The 16,510-nt window shown below is 45.1% G+C and overlaps 1 protein-coding gene across 2 annotated transcripts in view; it reads right to left on the minus strand.

The window, feature by feature from the left end:
* Positions 1-1,635: 1,635 nt before the first annotated feature.
* Positions 1,636-16,510, minus strand: part of KCNJ6 (potassium inwardly rectifying channel subfamily J member 6) — a 266,632-nt gene continuing 251,757 nt past the window's right edge. For both annotated transcript variants that reach the window (XM_058731996.1, XM_058731995.1), the window contains one exon: positions 1,636-3,578. In XM_058731996.1, coding sequence (XP_058587979.1) covers positions 3,253-3,578 — 326 coding nt within the window. In that variant the 3' untranslated portion in view covers positions 1,636-3,252. The remainder of the gene's footprint in view (positions 3,579-16,510) is intronic.

Consider the following 16,510-nt stretch of genomic DNA (forward strand, 5'->3'; position numbering starts at 1 on the left):
AACAAATAGGTTTTCCAGTTGGAAAGCATCTTGGGGTGGGTGGAAGTGAGAATCTGAGGGTCTCAGCAGCCCTTGGGGAGGTCATGCTTCCAGCTGACTCTGTCCTTTTCTCCAGATTGGGGTCAACTGTGGCAAACCATAACCCTTTAGTTAAAAATTCTTATCTGGCTATTGGATCCCACCATGCTTTTATGGAAAGTGACTCAAACACACCAACCAAACAGACCAAAATATCAAGTTGAGAGCGATGCTCATTAGTTGTGGGTATTGTTGAATTAAAATAGGCTTATTTGTTTTCATAACACTTGGTTTGCTAAGAAAGTGACTGAGTGAATGGGGACTGGCCATGGCGGGATAGAATGAGTAGAAATCACGGGCTCATCTTTGTTTTACGGTCTTAATGAAAAACACCATTCAATACTTGCTGCTTAGAAAATTCAGTCTTAATGAACTTCTTTCAATTCCAAATTTTAACAGTTGACACAAAATACACTGTTAAACTGTGTTATCAATAATTGTAGAAAAATAGACACGTTTGATAGGGACATTCTAGTAAAAGGTTCTTCTGGAGCATCCTTGTTTAAAGATCCAGAGGCTCACGTTACAAAAACGAGATTTGGTTCATGTTCTGTCTTCAACTACATTGACACAAAAGACGAGAAATAGGCAGAGACCTCACACTTGGGTGCCCTGTCACAGATACAGAACCGACACATGTGCATGACCAAAGGGTCACCAAGGCTCTTTGTTCAGTTGTGCTAAAGGGCCCCAAACTGTTCTTCCAACCAGACAACAGGGTGTGTGCTGTCCTTTGAACCTTAGTAACGGAGTAAAAAAAGGCCCACTGAGTCATCAAGAGCAAATTAGCTAATGAGCCCCTGCCTCATCTTGCTTTGTGCTACGGTGCCTTCCCTGCAACTCTGGTGATGTTGCGGGGTTAGCGCCCCCAAGTCAAGGGCGCCCTTCATAAGGCTACAGCGAGGTAAGGCCACAGTACCTCCCAACAGCCTGGCAGGAAGTGTATGGGGCTCCCTCCTCCTCCTCCTGGACTACAACGCCCTCCTCGGAGTGTGTGGAATGAATAAATGATTCGACAGGTATTCAATGCAGAAAGTGAAATGCTGGCAAACAGGAAAGGGCTACGTGGCCAACAGTTTTGTTTTCGGTTCAGTCAGTGCCAAGAAGCAGTTGTCCTAATGCAAGGTCAAGGACGTGGGAGAAGAGAGACCCCTGTGTTCAATTGAGGAGCCACTTTCCTTGTCTCTGGGACATGCTTTTTAGTAGCCAAGTCCCCGAACTACAGCAAAGGCCTGTGCAATCTGGTCAGGGAAGTCAAGGGCAACAGGGAGTGATAGCTAGTTTGAGTTCTTTGACCTCCAAGGCACAAAGCTTCAAACTGAGCACAGCTGTGGGAGCTGAAAATGAACTTGAGTTCAGCCAATGAATATTTATGATGGGCGACTGTTTAGGGAATAAAGAATTTAAAATTGTGAAATTAATGTGAAAGATCTGTTTCAGTGCAAAATTTCCACCTGCCCTTGAGATTTTTGTCTAACATCCTCTTCCTTTTTTACTTGAAATTTGTTTTTCATTTTGAAATTTAGATTTTTTAGTACAAAATTCCTTCCTTCCTTCCTTTCCTTTCCTTCCTTCCTTCCTTCCTTCCTTCCTTCCTTCCTTCCTTCCTTCCTTCTCTCTCTCTTAATCTCTCTCTTTCCATTTATCTTCACAGATTAAAATTAATTAAGGCTGCAGTTTTTTTGCTTGTTTTCTTCTGATTGGGAGACACTTTGGATTTGATTTCCCACCTGTGGCACGCTCTAGAGAGATTTCATAGTCACCTAGATTGTTGATTTAATCTTTGACCCTTATTTCAGAATAATAAAAGAAGACGAATAATAATAAATACAAATGCGCAAAATGCTGATGGATAAGCTAGAGGGGCAGGGAGAGAGCCGGATGGAGTCAAAGTGTGTGAGGCGAATGGTTATAATACATGTCGCCCACTGCACGCCTTCATGAATGTCATGGCTTTAGACCCAAACCGTCTTCTGCTAAATTACCATGTCTGATTTTTTTAGGTCTGTAGTTTCTCACAATTACAGAGTGGAACAGCTGGGGAATCCATGGGTTTTTGCAGGAGAAGAGTTTCCCAAACTCTTGTACTACAAAGGGTGACAGCTCATGTGAAAAGCATAAACACATCATTGCTGACATGCCAGAGAGTGTCCTCCCCCTGGAATATTCTCCCAGGCTAGTCAGTGAGGCTCCTGTTACTAAAAAAAAAAAAAAAAAAAAAAAGAGAGACCTCAGTTTTGTAAACATTTCACAGTATCTCAGGATATTGGTGGTGGGTTTTGCCATGTACCGGACCGCCTAACTTCCCCCAGACCTATGGCTTATTAGATTCAGTGAGAGGATAAGCAAGGGAACAGTGAGGTACCCAAACACTACCAGTCTGGGACACAGAACAAAGGCCATGCACTAAGGGCCAGTGATCGATGGGACCAAAGAAATTCAGAAAGCAAAGACATCGGAACAGAAATGCCTACTGTACATTGGGAATCTTTTTTTTTTTTTTTTCATCTTATTTCTAAAGTTATATATCTAAACCTACAGTAATTATACATCTATGTACATTATTTGGAAGTTCTGTCCTCCAGTACTTTTCGTACATGCTGTGTTTTATTACTGACTGCAAAAAGAAAAATAATTACATAAGGCATATATATGTACAGTGTTTTGTCTTTCCCTGACCCGGGTCCTATTAACTGCAATGCCTGTAGGGGGCAGGCACGTCGCCCTGCAGATGGAATTGATTGGAATCTCTAAAACCGAGGGTTATACGGTGTGTCTCACTGCACGAGTAAATAGGCACCAGAGACCTAACTTGTCGTATCCCAGGTGAGATCTCTGACACGCCCTTTGAGTGATCTGCTATTGTACAAGACATGCAGGTAAGTAGCTTAAGTCCCTAGGAGCCGGATGCGTGGTTTTTCGGGAAGAGAGCGAGCTGGGGCCGCGAGGGAGGGCGCTTGGCACCTTCACCAGATCTGCGTCTGCCTCGTCCATCTGCAAAACCGAGAGAGGGCAGGTAGATATTTCACACCTCGAAGACTCGCTTTCTGGCCATGTCAAAACCAAATGCAAATCCATACACAACCAAGGAAGAGAGACAAAAGAGAGAGAGAGCATGAGAGACGAGGAGGGGTTGTGCGGGGGGAGGGGAGGAGGAGCCGCCCGGCTAGGCGACTAGACTCTGGATTCGTTTTCTAGGTTTGCCACGTCACCATTCCTTTCTGTTTGCTCCTCGAGGTTCTTCTCCTCCTCTTCCGTCTCCGGGTCTGCGCGCTGGTTGAGTTTGCTGGACACGGACCAACTCAGGGGCAGCTCCGCCCGGCTGGCCAGCTCGGCCAGCTCTTTGGCACTGAGAGATGGGGTGCTGGTCTCGTAGGTCTCGTGGAAGCTGTTATAGTCGACCTCATAGAAGCCGTCTTCCAGCGTCAGGACAGGTGTGAAGCGGTAACCCCACAGGATCTCACTGGTGACGTAGGAGCTCCGAGCTTGGCACGTCATTCCTGCAAGGAAGGGGACGGACGGAGGCTTTAGTGAGTGCGGCCTTGCCCTGGGCAAGTGGGCCCAGCGGGCGGGCGGTGGTCGCGGCCCCGAGCTGCTCAGACTGCGGCCCGCACCGGGGCTCAGGGCTTAGGACCGAGAGTGTGATTCGAGCCGCAGACGGACGCTACTACCGGAGTGTGCGGTGGCGCTGCCGGGACTTGGCGGGGCGGGGAGGGGGGAGCGCCGGGGCGCCGTGGGAGCGTCCTGGCCCACAGCCAGCCACGCGTGCCCGCGCGGCCGTGCACACGCACGGGAAGGCACGTGCGCACAGGTGCACAGTCACGTGTGCTCGTGCCCTGTCCGCTTTTCGCGCCGGGAGACCCCGGAGGCCGCGCGTCTGGCCTCCCGTGGCTTTCAGGGCTTCGCCTGAGCCCTACGGAGACTTGAGCCTCCCGGCCATCGACTTAGAGTGAAGTTTGGCTTATGGAACTACACCCGGGAGGCCCTCCAGCCGAACGTCATGGATCAGCGTTACTCTCCTCCCATCGTGCCGTGCAGGCCCCGACTGCCCCTCGAGGTGACGTTGGAAGGGATGCCCCCCCCCCCCCGCCCCCACTCTGTACTTGCCCCGGGCCCAGTGAGGATAGTTATTCAGACTGTGCAATAACCATAATACTTTCAAGGCTTGTCCCTTCTTCTTAAACATAAGCAACCTTTTCCTGGTTTGCACAGAAATGCCATCTGAGCGACTGCAGCCCAGGAGTCAGGAGCAGCTTTTTTTTTTTTAAAACGTTTATTTATTTTTGAGAGACAGAGAGAGACAGAGCACGAGTGGGGAAGGAGCAGAGAGAGAGAGGGAGACACAGAATCCGAAGCGGGCTCCAGGCTCCCAGCTGTCAGCACACAGCCCGATGCGGGGCTCGAACCCATGAACCCTAAGATCGTGACCTGAGCCGAAGTAAGGCGCTTAACCAATGGAGCCACCCAGGCACCCCAGGAGCAGCTTTTTTATAAATATGAAACGACAGAATGGGGGAAACTCCACCCATCCTCAGGGATGACTTCTCCATTGGCTAGGCAGGTCCCTGGGCCTAGGGCCCACAACTGCTTTTTAGGGACCTATAAAAATTCTTTTAAAATCAGAACAAAACAAGGAACTTTTAGGTAGAACAAAACGTTAAAATAGTCACCCTTACTCTAATAAGATTGTAAAATGTCATGTAATTAAAACTTAAAAAAAAAAAAATGAATAAGGGATCCTTCAAGGCCAAACTACCTGTGATGCACAAAAGTTGTCCCGTGGTCAGTGTTCGTTCATTCCAGGAAACAGCCAGTCAGTCCACATGTCGTGTATTGACACAGCCGATAAGGTGTATCAGGCAACTGCTTTGTGTCGAGTGCAGGTGGAGAGGGGAGAAGAGAATACGTGTGGGTGTTTCCACGGAGGATTCAGAGCTACAGGATGATTTCAGAGCGTGGCACTTGCTCCGTGCGACTAGAAGAAGAAACCGGGGTGCCAGGGACTTACGTGATTTACCCCGCTCAGCTGTCAGGGCCCGAGTCAGCGCTGCCCTCACTCCAGCCCTGGGTTCTTCTCCTTAATCCCCAAACCGAATCCTACCCTTTGGCAGTGTCTGTCTGGCTAACCCACAAAAGCCCCCTTTTATGCCTCTAACACAAGTACTGCAGGACTTCTAGATATGGAAAAGAAAAGGGCGCTGTCTTGCTTTTTATTTCCCGACCAGCGTTTCTCGTCCAAACTGCCAACTTTTCGTGTGTGTTCGGGTGTGACGGGGGAAGACAGATGATGGCAGGGACGTATGGGCTCAGAATGAGGAGTACACAGGAAGTCAAGGGGAAAAGGTGATAAAATAACTTCAGTAACTTTTTTTTTTCCCATAAAGGAGGTACACGTTTATTGTGAAGTGATTAGAAGCCAGCGATGGTCAAATAACATAAAATCCGCCTAGGCTTTCCATTCTGGTGATATACGTAACCAAATGCAGTGAGGAATAAAATATACCGTTACTAAAGTTAAAATCTAAATGGACCTTCACCATTGTTGGAGCTGGCTGAAGAGAGAATCAGACACTTGGGATACAGGTATGAAGAAACAACAGCGGGTGCAGCCAAGAGGATGTCACCAGGAAGGCCGGCGGGGGGAGGGGAGGAACCTCTGAAAACCTTCTCCCCCGTAAAAGCAATGAGAGCAGTGGCAAACACGGACCCAACAAACTCTTTTAGAGCTCTGTAAATGAGTTCCAGGGGAGCTTCCTTAGGAACAAAATAGCTGAACTTTAGTAAGAACCCTGAACGGTGTGGAATTTTAACTCCCCCTGCTCAGCTCCACGAGCCTCAAAAACCAACAGCCCCAAATCGTGGTGAAAACCAGCAGCCTAACAGCTAGTGGAGGTCAGGACACAGGTGGAGCTCTTTCAAAGCCCCATTCTCAGAACTGGCATTACTTCATGTGTCTGGCGGTTCCCTAGAAAACCCCGCTTGCAAGGCTTGTCTTTGTGTGACCTGGCAGAGAGCTCGCCCAATGCAGGCAGCCTTTTACCTTGGGTCAGTTGTCAGAAACAGCCAGGCAGTTGTTTAATATTGCAGCTGCTTGGGGGGCAGTGATAACACTTGGGGAAAACAACAAGCTAACCAAGAAACAAAAGGAAAAGCTGGAGAAAGATGTCCGTAAGGAACTTGGAAAAACTCTGACATATTCCTGAGAATCTAGAAGACCACATGCATGTTTAGGACTGTGTACATGCCCAGGAAAGACCTGAGAAGGCCCTGAGCTCTTGTCTCTGGCTGACCTTGAGCCTCTGAGCAAGCAGGAAGTGAAGGTGAAGGCAAGGCTGTAAAGTTCCTACCTCAGTGTTGAAGGCCTGCCCCCCACCATGCACACAGCACTCCTTAGCAGAGACTGGAGACTTACTGATTCCAAGCATTTAAGGAAACCTTTGTCCAGTCATTAGCTGATTACAAAGCTAACTGAGCAAAGATTTCAGGGGGCTACATACAAAACTATACAGACTTCCTGAATCTCACGCTAAGTCACTAAACAAACAGCAACAGCAACAAAAAACCCTGGAGAGGAGGGAGAATCTGATTTTTAGGGTTGCCACATTATATTATTTAAAATGCTGGCTTTAAAGATTTATGAGACCTATGAAGAAAAAAGGAAGTATGGCCCATGTATAGGAAGAAAGCAGTCCATTGAAACTGTCCTAGAGGCTGAGACATTGGACTCACCTGACTCGCTATTGTAAATATGTGAAAAAAAACTAAAGGAAATTACGAGAATGATGTCTCACCAAATTGAAGATATCAATAAAGAAATACAAATCATATATAAAAAAACAAATATAAATTAAATTATATTAAATTCTAGAGTTGGAATGTATAATAGATGAATGAAAAATGCACTGGAGGTACTCAACAGCAGATTTGAACTGGCAGAAGAAAGAATCATGAGCTTGAAGACAGGTCAGTTGTAATTGTCTCCAGTCTGAGGGACAGAAAGAGAGAAGAAAGAAGAAAGCTGAGCTAAGCCTCAAGAGATGTGTGGGACACCATCGATTGTATCATATGCGTAATGGAAATCTCGGAGAGTAGAGAGAGAAAGGGGGAGAAGAAATACTTGACACGATGGCTAAAAACATCTTAAATTTAATGGAAACCACTGGTCTACACTTACAAGAAGTTTATCAAACTCCAAGTAAGATTCACGCAAGAGATTCATACTCAGACACGTCAATAATCAAGCTGTTGAAACACAATGACAAAGAGAGAATCTTTTTTTATTAAATTTTTTTTTTAACATTTATTTATTTTTGAGACAGAGAGAGACAGAGCATGAACGGGGGAGGATCAGAGAGAGGGAGACACAGAATCCGAAACAGGCTCCAGGCTCTGAGCCGTCAGCACAGAGCCCGACGCGGGGCTCGAACCCACGGACTGCGAGATCATGACCTGAGCCGAAGTCGGCCGCTTAACCGACTGAGCCACCCAGGCGCCCTGACAAAGAGAGAATCTTAAAAGCAGCAGGATATAGACGCCGATCACACACAAGGGATCGACAACAATATCATCATCTGGTTTCTCGTCAGAAACCATGGAAGCCAGGAGGCAGTGAGAAGACACATTGCGAGCACTTAAAGACAAAGACTATATGTCAAGGATCCTACATCCAGCAATTTTGTCTTTCACACAAGAAAGAGGAATTAAGACATTTCACGGTCAACAAAAACTGAACTGATTTCTGGCAGTCCTACTCCACGAGAGGTACTAAAGAGAGCCCTTCAGAATGAAATAAAAGGATATTAGACAGTAACTCAAATCGAGAAATAAACAGCATTGATCAAGGCAACTACACAGGCAAATATAAATGTTTTTCTTCAGTATAATTTTTTGGTTACTCCATTTATATGGCAATTACACTATTTCATTCAATGGAAATGCCACAGTTTACTTATTCAATGAAGCAAAGTGATTCAAAGGTATGCGATGGGGTTATTTGTTGAGGGAAATGTAAATACCGACTTGGTTTGTGGAAACTGTGTACAGTTAGGAGCTGAATTGTTCCCTTAAAATTTCCTGTGTTGATGTACTAACCCCCGGTATTTCAGACTGTGACTGTTTTTAAAGATAGGGTCTTTAAAGAGATAATTCCATTAAAATGAGATCGTTAGGATGGGTTCTAATCCAATATGATCAGAGTCTTTGTAAGAGTGGATTAGGACATAGATATGTACAGAGGAAAGACCATATGAAGACACAGGAAGAAGCTGGTCATTGGCATGACAAAGAGAGAGGCCTCCACAGCAACCAACCCTACCTTGATCTTGGACTTCCTGCCTCCAGAATTATGAGGCAATAAATTTATGTTATTTAAGCCTCCCAGTCTGTGTTACTTTGTTATGTACCTAGCAAACGAATAACTTATTGAATTCTATAGGGATAGTAAAATACCTTTTCAGAGTACCATTTTAATGAGATTGTTTAATTTTTGTAATAAAAAGGTGAATAGGTAAGATTGAAATGAATGCTCATGGATGCTTTTCCTTTTTGTATTCCTTTTGTGGTGTCCGAATTCATTTAAAAAGGGATAAAAAATAATATTAATGTACTTATCCAATAGTACAATATTAAAAAGAGTTTTTAGTGTAAATGGATACTTTTCCTTTTTTGCAGAAAGATTCTTATTCTACATATTGCCATTGGTTCTAATCCATTCTTTAGATGTGATTTTCATTGAATTTGAAGAAGTAACAAAATACAACCAACTGGGTTAACATTGTAAGAAAGAGCTGCCAAGGTTACATCAGTGCATATGTATGTTGTGTTATTTTCCATATCAAGAAGACAATCATGGAGTCCCCTGCATTAGGTGTTTAGTGAGTAAACATCTCTCTGGAAAAAGAGATGCTTCTTTTGGTGAAGAGCGAAACGTGAAAAAGCTGATCTCCAGTTCTGATCGCACTCCACTCTCCGGGCATACTGACTCTCCCGCCCTTGGCATTTGTGCTTTTACGCCTGTGTTCATCTCTTTGCTGTATCTTGAATATCCTTCTCCCAATGGGATCCCGCTCATCTTTCAAGAGCTAATTTATCATCTTCTTTCTGGAGCACTCTGTGACTGACCAGTCCCTGGCTGAAACTATAGAGCCCAGGGTGCCATAACCCTCCAGTGATACCCTCTCATGGTCCTTATCCCACTGTTTGCAGTTGCCTCTAAGTGTCCATTTCCCTTGTTGAATTGGGACCACACTGGGGCTGGTAGGTCTTGTTTATTTCCATGTTCCTAGCATTTAGCACAGCGCTTCAGCATTGTAGTTTCCCAAACACTACTCGTTGTCAAGTCAAAAGACTTGACTTAGGAACACTATAGAGAAGCAGTTTAATTAACATCGTTGGTTGGTAATGTCTCAGATCCGTTATTCAGGAAAAAGATGGCTTGTGAGTCCTTTTTTTAAAATTTAAATTCAAGGGGTGCCTGGGTGGCTCAGTCAGTTGAGCATTTGACTTTGGCTCAGGTCATGATCTCATGGTTCATGGGTTCGAGCCCCACATTGGGCTCTGCGCTGACAGCTCAGAGCCTGGAGCCTGCTTCAGATTCTGTGTCTCCTTCTGTCTCTGCCCCTCCTCCACTCACACTCTCTCTGTCTCAAATATAATAAATAAACGTCAGAAACATAAAAAAAAATTAAATTCAAGTTAGTTAACATGCAGTGTAGTCTTGGCTTCAGGAGTAGAACCCAGTGATCCATCACCGACATATGACACCCGGTGCTCATCTTGAAAAGTGTCCTTTTGGGCGCCTGGGTGGCGCAGTCGGTTAAGCGTCCGACTTCAGCCAGGTCACGATCTCGCGGTCCGTGAGTTCGAGCCCCGCGTCAGGCTCTGGGCTGATGGCTCGGAGCCTGGAGCCTGTTTCCGATTCTGTGTCTCCCTCTCTCTCTGCCCCTCCCCCGTTCATGCTCTGTCTCTCTCTGTCCCAAAAATAAATAAAAAACGTTGGGAAAAAAAAAAATTAAAAAAAAAAAAAAAAGAAAAGTGTCCTTTTTAATGCCCACCCCCCACTTAACCCCTCCCCCCACCCAACTCCTCTCCAGCAGCCCTCGGTTTGTTCTCTGTATTTAAGAGTCTCTTGTGGTTTGTCTCCCTCTGTTTTTATCTTCTTTTTCCTTCCTTTCCCTGTGTTCTCTGTTGAGATTCAAAGGGGCACATGCACCCCCATGTTTATAGCAGCACTATCAACAACAGCCAAATGATAGAAAGAGCCTAAATGTCCATCAACAGATGAATGGGTAAAGAAGATGTGGTATATATATATATATATATATATATATATATATATATATATAATGGAATGCTACTCATTGATGAAAAAGAATGAAATCTTTCCATTTGCAACAATGTGGATAGAGCTAGAGGGTATTATGCTAAGTGAAATAAGTCAGTCGGAGAAAGACAAATATCATATGATTTCATTCATGTGTGGAATTTGGCTTGAGTCCTTAGGAAGGAAAGTGGGAGGTTTCTGTTTCCAGTGTTATCCCGGACTATCTATGAAGGACCTACGGCTAAAATATAAACTAGGTGCTGGAAAATTACAAAATCCATATATATTTTTTAACGTTTATTTATTTTTGAGACAGACAAAAAGAGAGAGCATGAACAGGGGACGGTCAGAGAAAGAGGGAGACACAGAATCTGAAACAGGCTCCAGGCTCTGAGCTGTCAGCACAAAGCCCGACGTGGGGCTCGAACCCACGGACCGCGAGATCGTGACCTGAGCCGAAGTCGGACGCTTAACTGACTGAGCCACCCAGGCGCCCCCAAAATCCATATTTTTAATAAAAAATAAGTTCAATTAAAAAACTAAGGGATAGGACTTCTGGTTCTGGTGAAGACAGAATTAAGTACAGCTTTTCTCTCCTGCTGATTACAAACAACTAACTTCTCTAGACAAAATCTTCAGCCTAAAGACTCCAGAAAGTCTAACACTAGCGGGAAGATGGGAAAAGGGTACCAAACGTGAAGATCAACTTGTTTGGGGGTAAATTTCTTGCTTTCCCTTTTTCTTTTCTTCCTTTTTCATCATCTGGCTTTAACCAGATGAGAGTGTTCCCAGCATAGAACTCGGCAGCAGGTGCTGACAACAAAATCTCGGGGAGAAACCTTGTCCTTCTGACCACAGCACTGGGACAAGGTGCCCCTCTGAGCCAGAGGATGAGAGTGTGGGGGGGGTCCCCGCTAGGTTTGTCCTCTCCTCACCCAGCCCTCAGTGTTGCCCCATCGGGAACTTCTCTGTGTGCTGTATGTCACAGGCACTGAAAGCCTGGAGAAAATCTGGCCAGAGGATGGGAAAAGGGGACTGTGGACAAAGAGTTTGTGGTTGTGTTTTTCTCATTTCTCACTGCTTTACCCTGACAGTGACCCGAGTCTGTGAGACCATGCAGGGCACAAGTGGCTAGAATTCAGAGAAAAATCCTGTCTTTCTAGACAGAAGATCGAGCAGCGGGTGTCTGGGAGCTGAAAACGGTGGGGAATCCTACAGAGGATGGAACTGGGGAAGAGAATCCTGTGAATGAATTCCGTGCATGAGTCGATACAAGTCTGGAGCTTTGCATGCACAGGACAGAAAACAAAAAAGAAAAGATGAATTTTAAAAATGACCACGTCTTTCATAATATACCATCACATTTCTAAATAGCTTCTGTCAAACAAGAAACCCTACTGAAATTCAATAATACTTGGAACTGAATGATATCAAAAGTCTAAATGTCATAATTATAGGATACATGGAAAGCGAGAAAAATGTATAGGTCTAAATGCTTCTGTTAGAAAAGAAGAAAGTCTGGGGCGCCTGGGTGGCTCAGTCGGTTAAACGTCCGACTTCGGCTCACGATCTCGCTGCTTGTGGGTTCAAGCCCCATGTCGGGCTGTGTGCTGGCAGCTCGGAGCGTGCAGCCTGTTTTGGATTCTGTGTGTCCCTTTCTCTCTGTCCCTCCCCGTCTTGTGCTCACTCTCTCACTCTCTCTCAAAAATAAATAAACATAAAAAAAAATCTTTAAAAAAAAGAAAAGAAAGAAAATCCGAAAATTAACGTGCAGAGTATCCATCTTAAGAAAGTAGGAGAGACCAACAGGGCATACAGAAGTTGAATCACTATGTTGCACACCTGGAACGGTGTGTGTCAGCCCTGCTCAGTGGAAAAAAAATTAGCAGCAGCAGCAGCAGCAGGATGAACCCATGGCAAATAGGCAATAAAGGTCAGTGTGTAAATTACTAAAATAGACAGCAAACGAAAAATAGGATGGATAAAGGCAAGAATTGGTTGTTTGAAAAGTCTAATAAGATAGATACACATCTGGTAAGCTTGGTCCAAAGTACATCCCTGGGGAATCTGTCCTCACAGTCTCAAGAGAAATGAGGGGACATTGAGTGGTGCAGATTGTCACTGCAAGACGGCATGAGGCAAAGTAGGACTCGGGGAGGAAGAGGTCTTCTGGAGTGTTCTCAGGTCCAAGCATGCCTTCGACTTTATGCTGGGGGAGGCTGCTTGGTTTTCGTAGCAGCGTGGTATGGTCTAAGTTATTTCCCCAAAGCCCCAAGCCGTGCGCGCGCACGTGTGTGTGTGTGTGTGTGTGTGTGTGTGTGTATCTTTTAAATATTATTTCGTTTCATAATTTCATAATTTCTCCTCTGAGAACTTCTCTGTTTGGATCTCTGGTTAATCTTCCAAGAGTTTAACCTGCAGGGAAGTGATTAGAACTAGCTCCTCTTTTTGGTGGCCATTTCGTTCTTTGAGTAAGACTATGTAAGAGCAAGGATGGGGGTGGGGGGCGTGTAATGGCGGTGGGCGCAAAGCCCAGTCCATCTAGAAGCCAGGAAACCTAACTGCGGCACCGCTAAGGAATCTGTCATAGCGGCTGAGCAGGCAGAGGGTCAGGCCTGCAAGACGAGGATTTAACAGGCAAAGCTCTATTTTTAGATTCACAGCAGCAAATTATGATGGGAAATGTTTTGAGCAGAATACCAATATGATGAAAGCCATCCTCAAGAGAGAGCCCGCTGGATAAAGCCAGAGGGATTCACTCTGTAGACAGATAATACATCAAAACCGCCTGGAGAATACGATTCCAATAAAATGAAATGGATATAAACCGCCATCACCACTTTGAATACTGTAAAATTAACCAATATGGATCATCAGTATTCAGAGACAAAGAACTGACTGTAGGGGCTTTGCCTTCTTGTTTCAAATGCTGGGCTAAACGATGTGATGTTTCTCTTTACTCCTCGCTATTCTCAGTAAGGACCGCACTGAATTAGCACAGTAATGAAGTGTTCCGCACTTATGTTTATAAGTGTTTGTGTGGGAGAAGAACGTTGGTGATTTACCAAGCGCGATGTCAAGAAGAAACAGTATAGTGTAATCTCTGCCATAGCATGATAATAACTTTCATTCAGTAGGTTCAGCCAACTGCTGATTATTTAAATAACAGAGCCCTGCCTTCCACTCAGGTTACAAGGCCCTTCTGTAAACAGTTGTACTTATTCTGTTACCCAAATATTGGGGGGCCACTGAGGTTCACCTGCAGCCATGCAAAAATAAATGGAGATGTGCATTTTCTTAATGTCTAAAAAAAAAAAAAAAGACATTCTATGTGCGTACTCCACCTGTGCTCTCGCCACAGTAGTTGACAAAATTAACGAGTTAAGTTTTGAGTTAAATACGAAATGTTATTGATTGTTTATTTTCTGCCAGGCACAAAACACTTCGTGTGCATCAACCGTCTAGTCCTCTCAGCAGCCTTCTTACAGGGAGGCTGTTATGATTTCTACCTTCATATGGTCAAACTAAAGCAAAGAAAGTTTAAGTACCTTTCCTGGATAACACAGTTTATGGACTGAATCGTGCACCCCTAAAATTCACATGTTGAATGGGACTGTATTTGGAAACAGCACGTTAGGGAGGTAATTGAGGTTAAACCAAGTCCTAAGGGTGGGGCCCTAATTCAATAGGATTGGTGTCTTTGTAAGAGGAAGAGATACCAGAGAGCTTTCTCTCCTGCATGTACACACGAAAAAGGCCATGTTGGGATGCCATGAGAAGGAGGCCATCTACAAGCCAGCCAGGAAGAAAGACCCTCTTAAGACTTCCTCCTTTTACTGTATAAAACTCACTTTCCTTTCAAAGTCATCAGAGTCTTCTGGAAGGAAGGAGGATGATGGTAACAGACTCTTTCATAAGATCTTAATAAAGCACCTTTAAAAAAAACAACAACCCACAGGTGCTGTTTGTCCTTTTGACAGTATCAACCACAAACCTGTAAGGGAAAATTAAAAATTTCTTTGCAGAGTATCTGGGTGGCTCAGTTGGTTGAGCATCTGACTTTGGGTCAGGTCGTGATCTCATGGTTCATGAGTTCGAGCCCCTGGTCGGGCTCTATGCTGACAGCTTGGGGCCTGCCTGGAGGCTGCTTTGGATTCTGTGTCTCCCTCTCTCTCTGCCCCTCCCCGACTCGCTCTCTGTCTCTCTGTCTCTGTCTCTCTCTCAAAAATAAATTAACATTGAAAAATTAAGAAATAAATTCTTTGCACTTCTTTTCAATCTTGGAATATTCCACCGAGGTAGTGTAATCAAGGTCCTGTGTTCAAACGTCGCCTGAATTTGTTCTTTTTTCTACGTGGCCTGTCATCTATTTCATGTCTAGTTAGGTTCATTTGCTTCTACATGTATTTCCTTTTAGGATTTGCTTTTGTGATCCTTTTAAGAAAACTGTAAATCATTTAAATGAGGTGCATCTGGTCAGCGGCCCAGGGCCTGGCCCAGAGCGTGTGCTATGACTGTGCTGTGCGCGTGTGTTAGTGTGTATGAACATGCGTTTTTGTGCTTGTGTGAGCTTCCCTCGTGTGTGTGCAAGTGTGTGTGTTCTCGAGTGTGTATGCAGGAGCGTGTGCGGACGGTGTGGAGGCGCTGGCAGGACCGTGGGGAGAGGCACACGGCAGCTTCTAATCCAGGAGCCTGGTGGACACTTGGACCCTCGCAGCGAGAGCACGTGATACCCCAAAGACCTTGTGGGGAGAGCAAGGAGGCAGGATGTACTTAGGTTACACCCCCTCACCGATGCCAAAATGATGTATAACCCACCCCAATTCAGATGCCTCTTACGGTTCGAGAGGGGAACTTCCTGAGTGACAGTTTAGATCTGAATGAACCACATGGAAAGCTGGAAGTGACCAAGTTACCTTTAATTGGCAAATGTAAGCTTTTATTTCTACCAGGAAACAGGCAGCTTAAGAGCAGTGTAGTTAATTTCAGTCACAGGGAAACAAAGTCAATTCTATTTCTACTTATCTGAGCGTGGAGTCTATAAATTATAATCTCTCCTTGGACACAGTTTTTAAAAAGTTGGCTTAAAATTCTAAGCGCTTATCCTTCCCAAATAAAACAAACAATGACACGTATAATTAAAATGACTTCATCTTGGAGCGAAAAAGCAGAGTCTGTGATCCTGAGAGTGCCCTCCAGAGAGTTTATGAAGCTCACGTGGTTCTGTTACTCTTTGCATAGTTGAACATAAACGTCTTACTTCAGCTGACTTTAAGATTCTAGTAAAAAACCCAGGCCTTTACGTTTTGAGTTTGATAATTAGAACAATATAGAGTTGGTCGGGGGAAAACTCAGTTTTAGTAAGAGACTTAGGAACTTAAAAAAAATTTTTTTTTAACGTTTACTTATTTTTGAGAGAGACAGAGAGACAGAACATGAGCAGGGGAGGGGCAGAGAGAGAGAGAGGGAGACCCAGCATTGGAAGCAGGCTCCAGGCTCCGAGCCGTCGGCACAGAGCCCGACACGGGGCTCGAACTCATGAACCGCCAGATCACGACCTGAGCCGAAGTTGGACGCTTAACCGATTGAGCCACCCAGGCGCCCCTCGGAACTTTTTTTTTTTTTTAAGTTAATTTATTTTGAGAGAGAGAATGCGAGTGGGGAAGGGGCAGAGAGAGAGGGAGAGGGAGAACCCCAAGCAGGCTCCACGCTCAGTGCGGAGCCCGAAGTGGGGCTTGATTCCATGACTGTGAGATTACGACCTGACCTGAGCTGAAATTGAGAGTTGGATGCTTAACTGACTGAGCCACCCAGGCTCCCTGAGACTTAGGATCTTTTTGCTGGGTAAAGGGTGTCCAGATGGGCCATTTTGATGGATCTCTGGGCCCTTGTCCGGCACATTAATTCACTAGTGCTGAAGGCAAGTTTGTGTTGCTGGAAAGATTAAAACTCATACGAGCCACTGACTACATTCTTGCCGGGGCAACTGAGACTTAACGCTAATTGAGGCAAATCCTGGCCGATGATCTCATCCTACTTACCGGCGCATCCAAAACCAAAACCTCAGGTAGAGCCGCTTCGGCCACAGGCAACCAGCTGGCTGTTAGGTCC

Source organism: Neofelis nebulosa, chromosome 5, assembly GCF_028018385.1.
Source record: "Neofelis nebulosa isolate mNeoNeb1 chromosome 5, mNeoNeb1.pri, whole genome shotgun sequence".
In the NCBI taxonomy this organism is placed as follows: domain Eukaryota; kingdom Metazoa; phylum Chordata; class Mammalia; order Carnivora; family Felidae; genus Neofelis; species Neofelis nebulosa.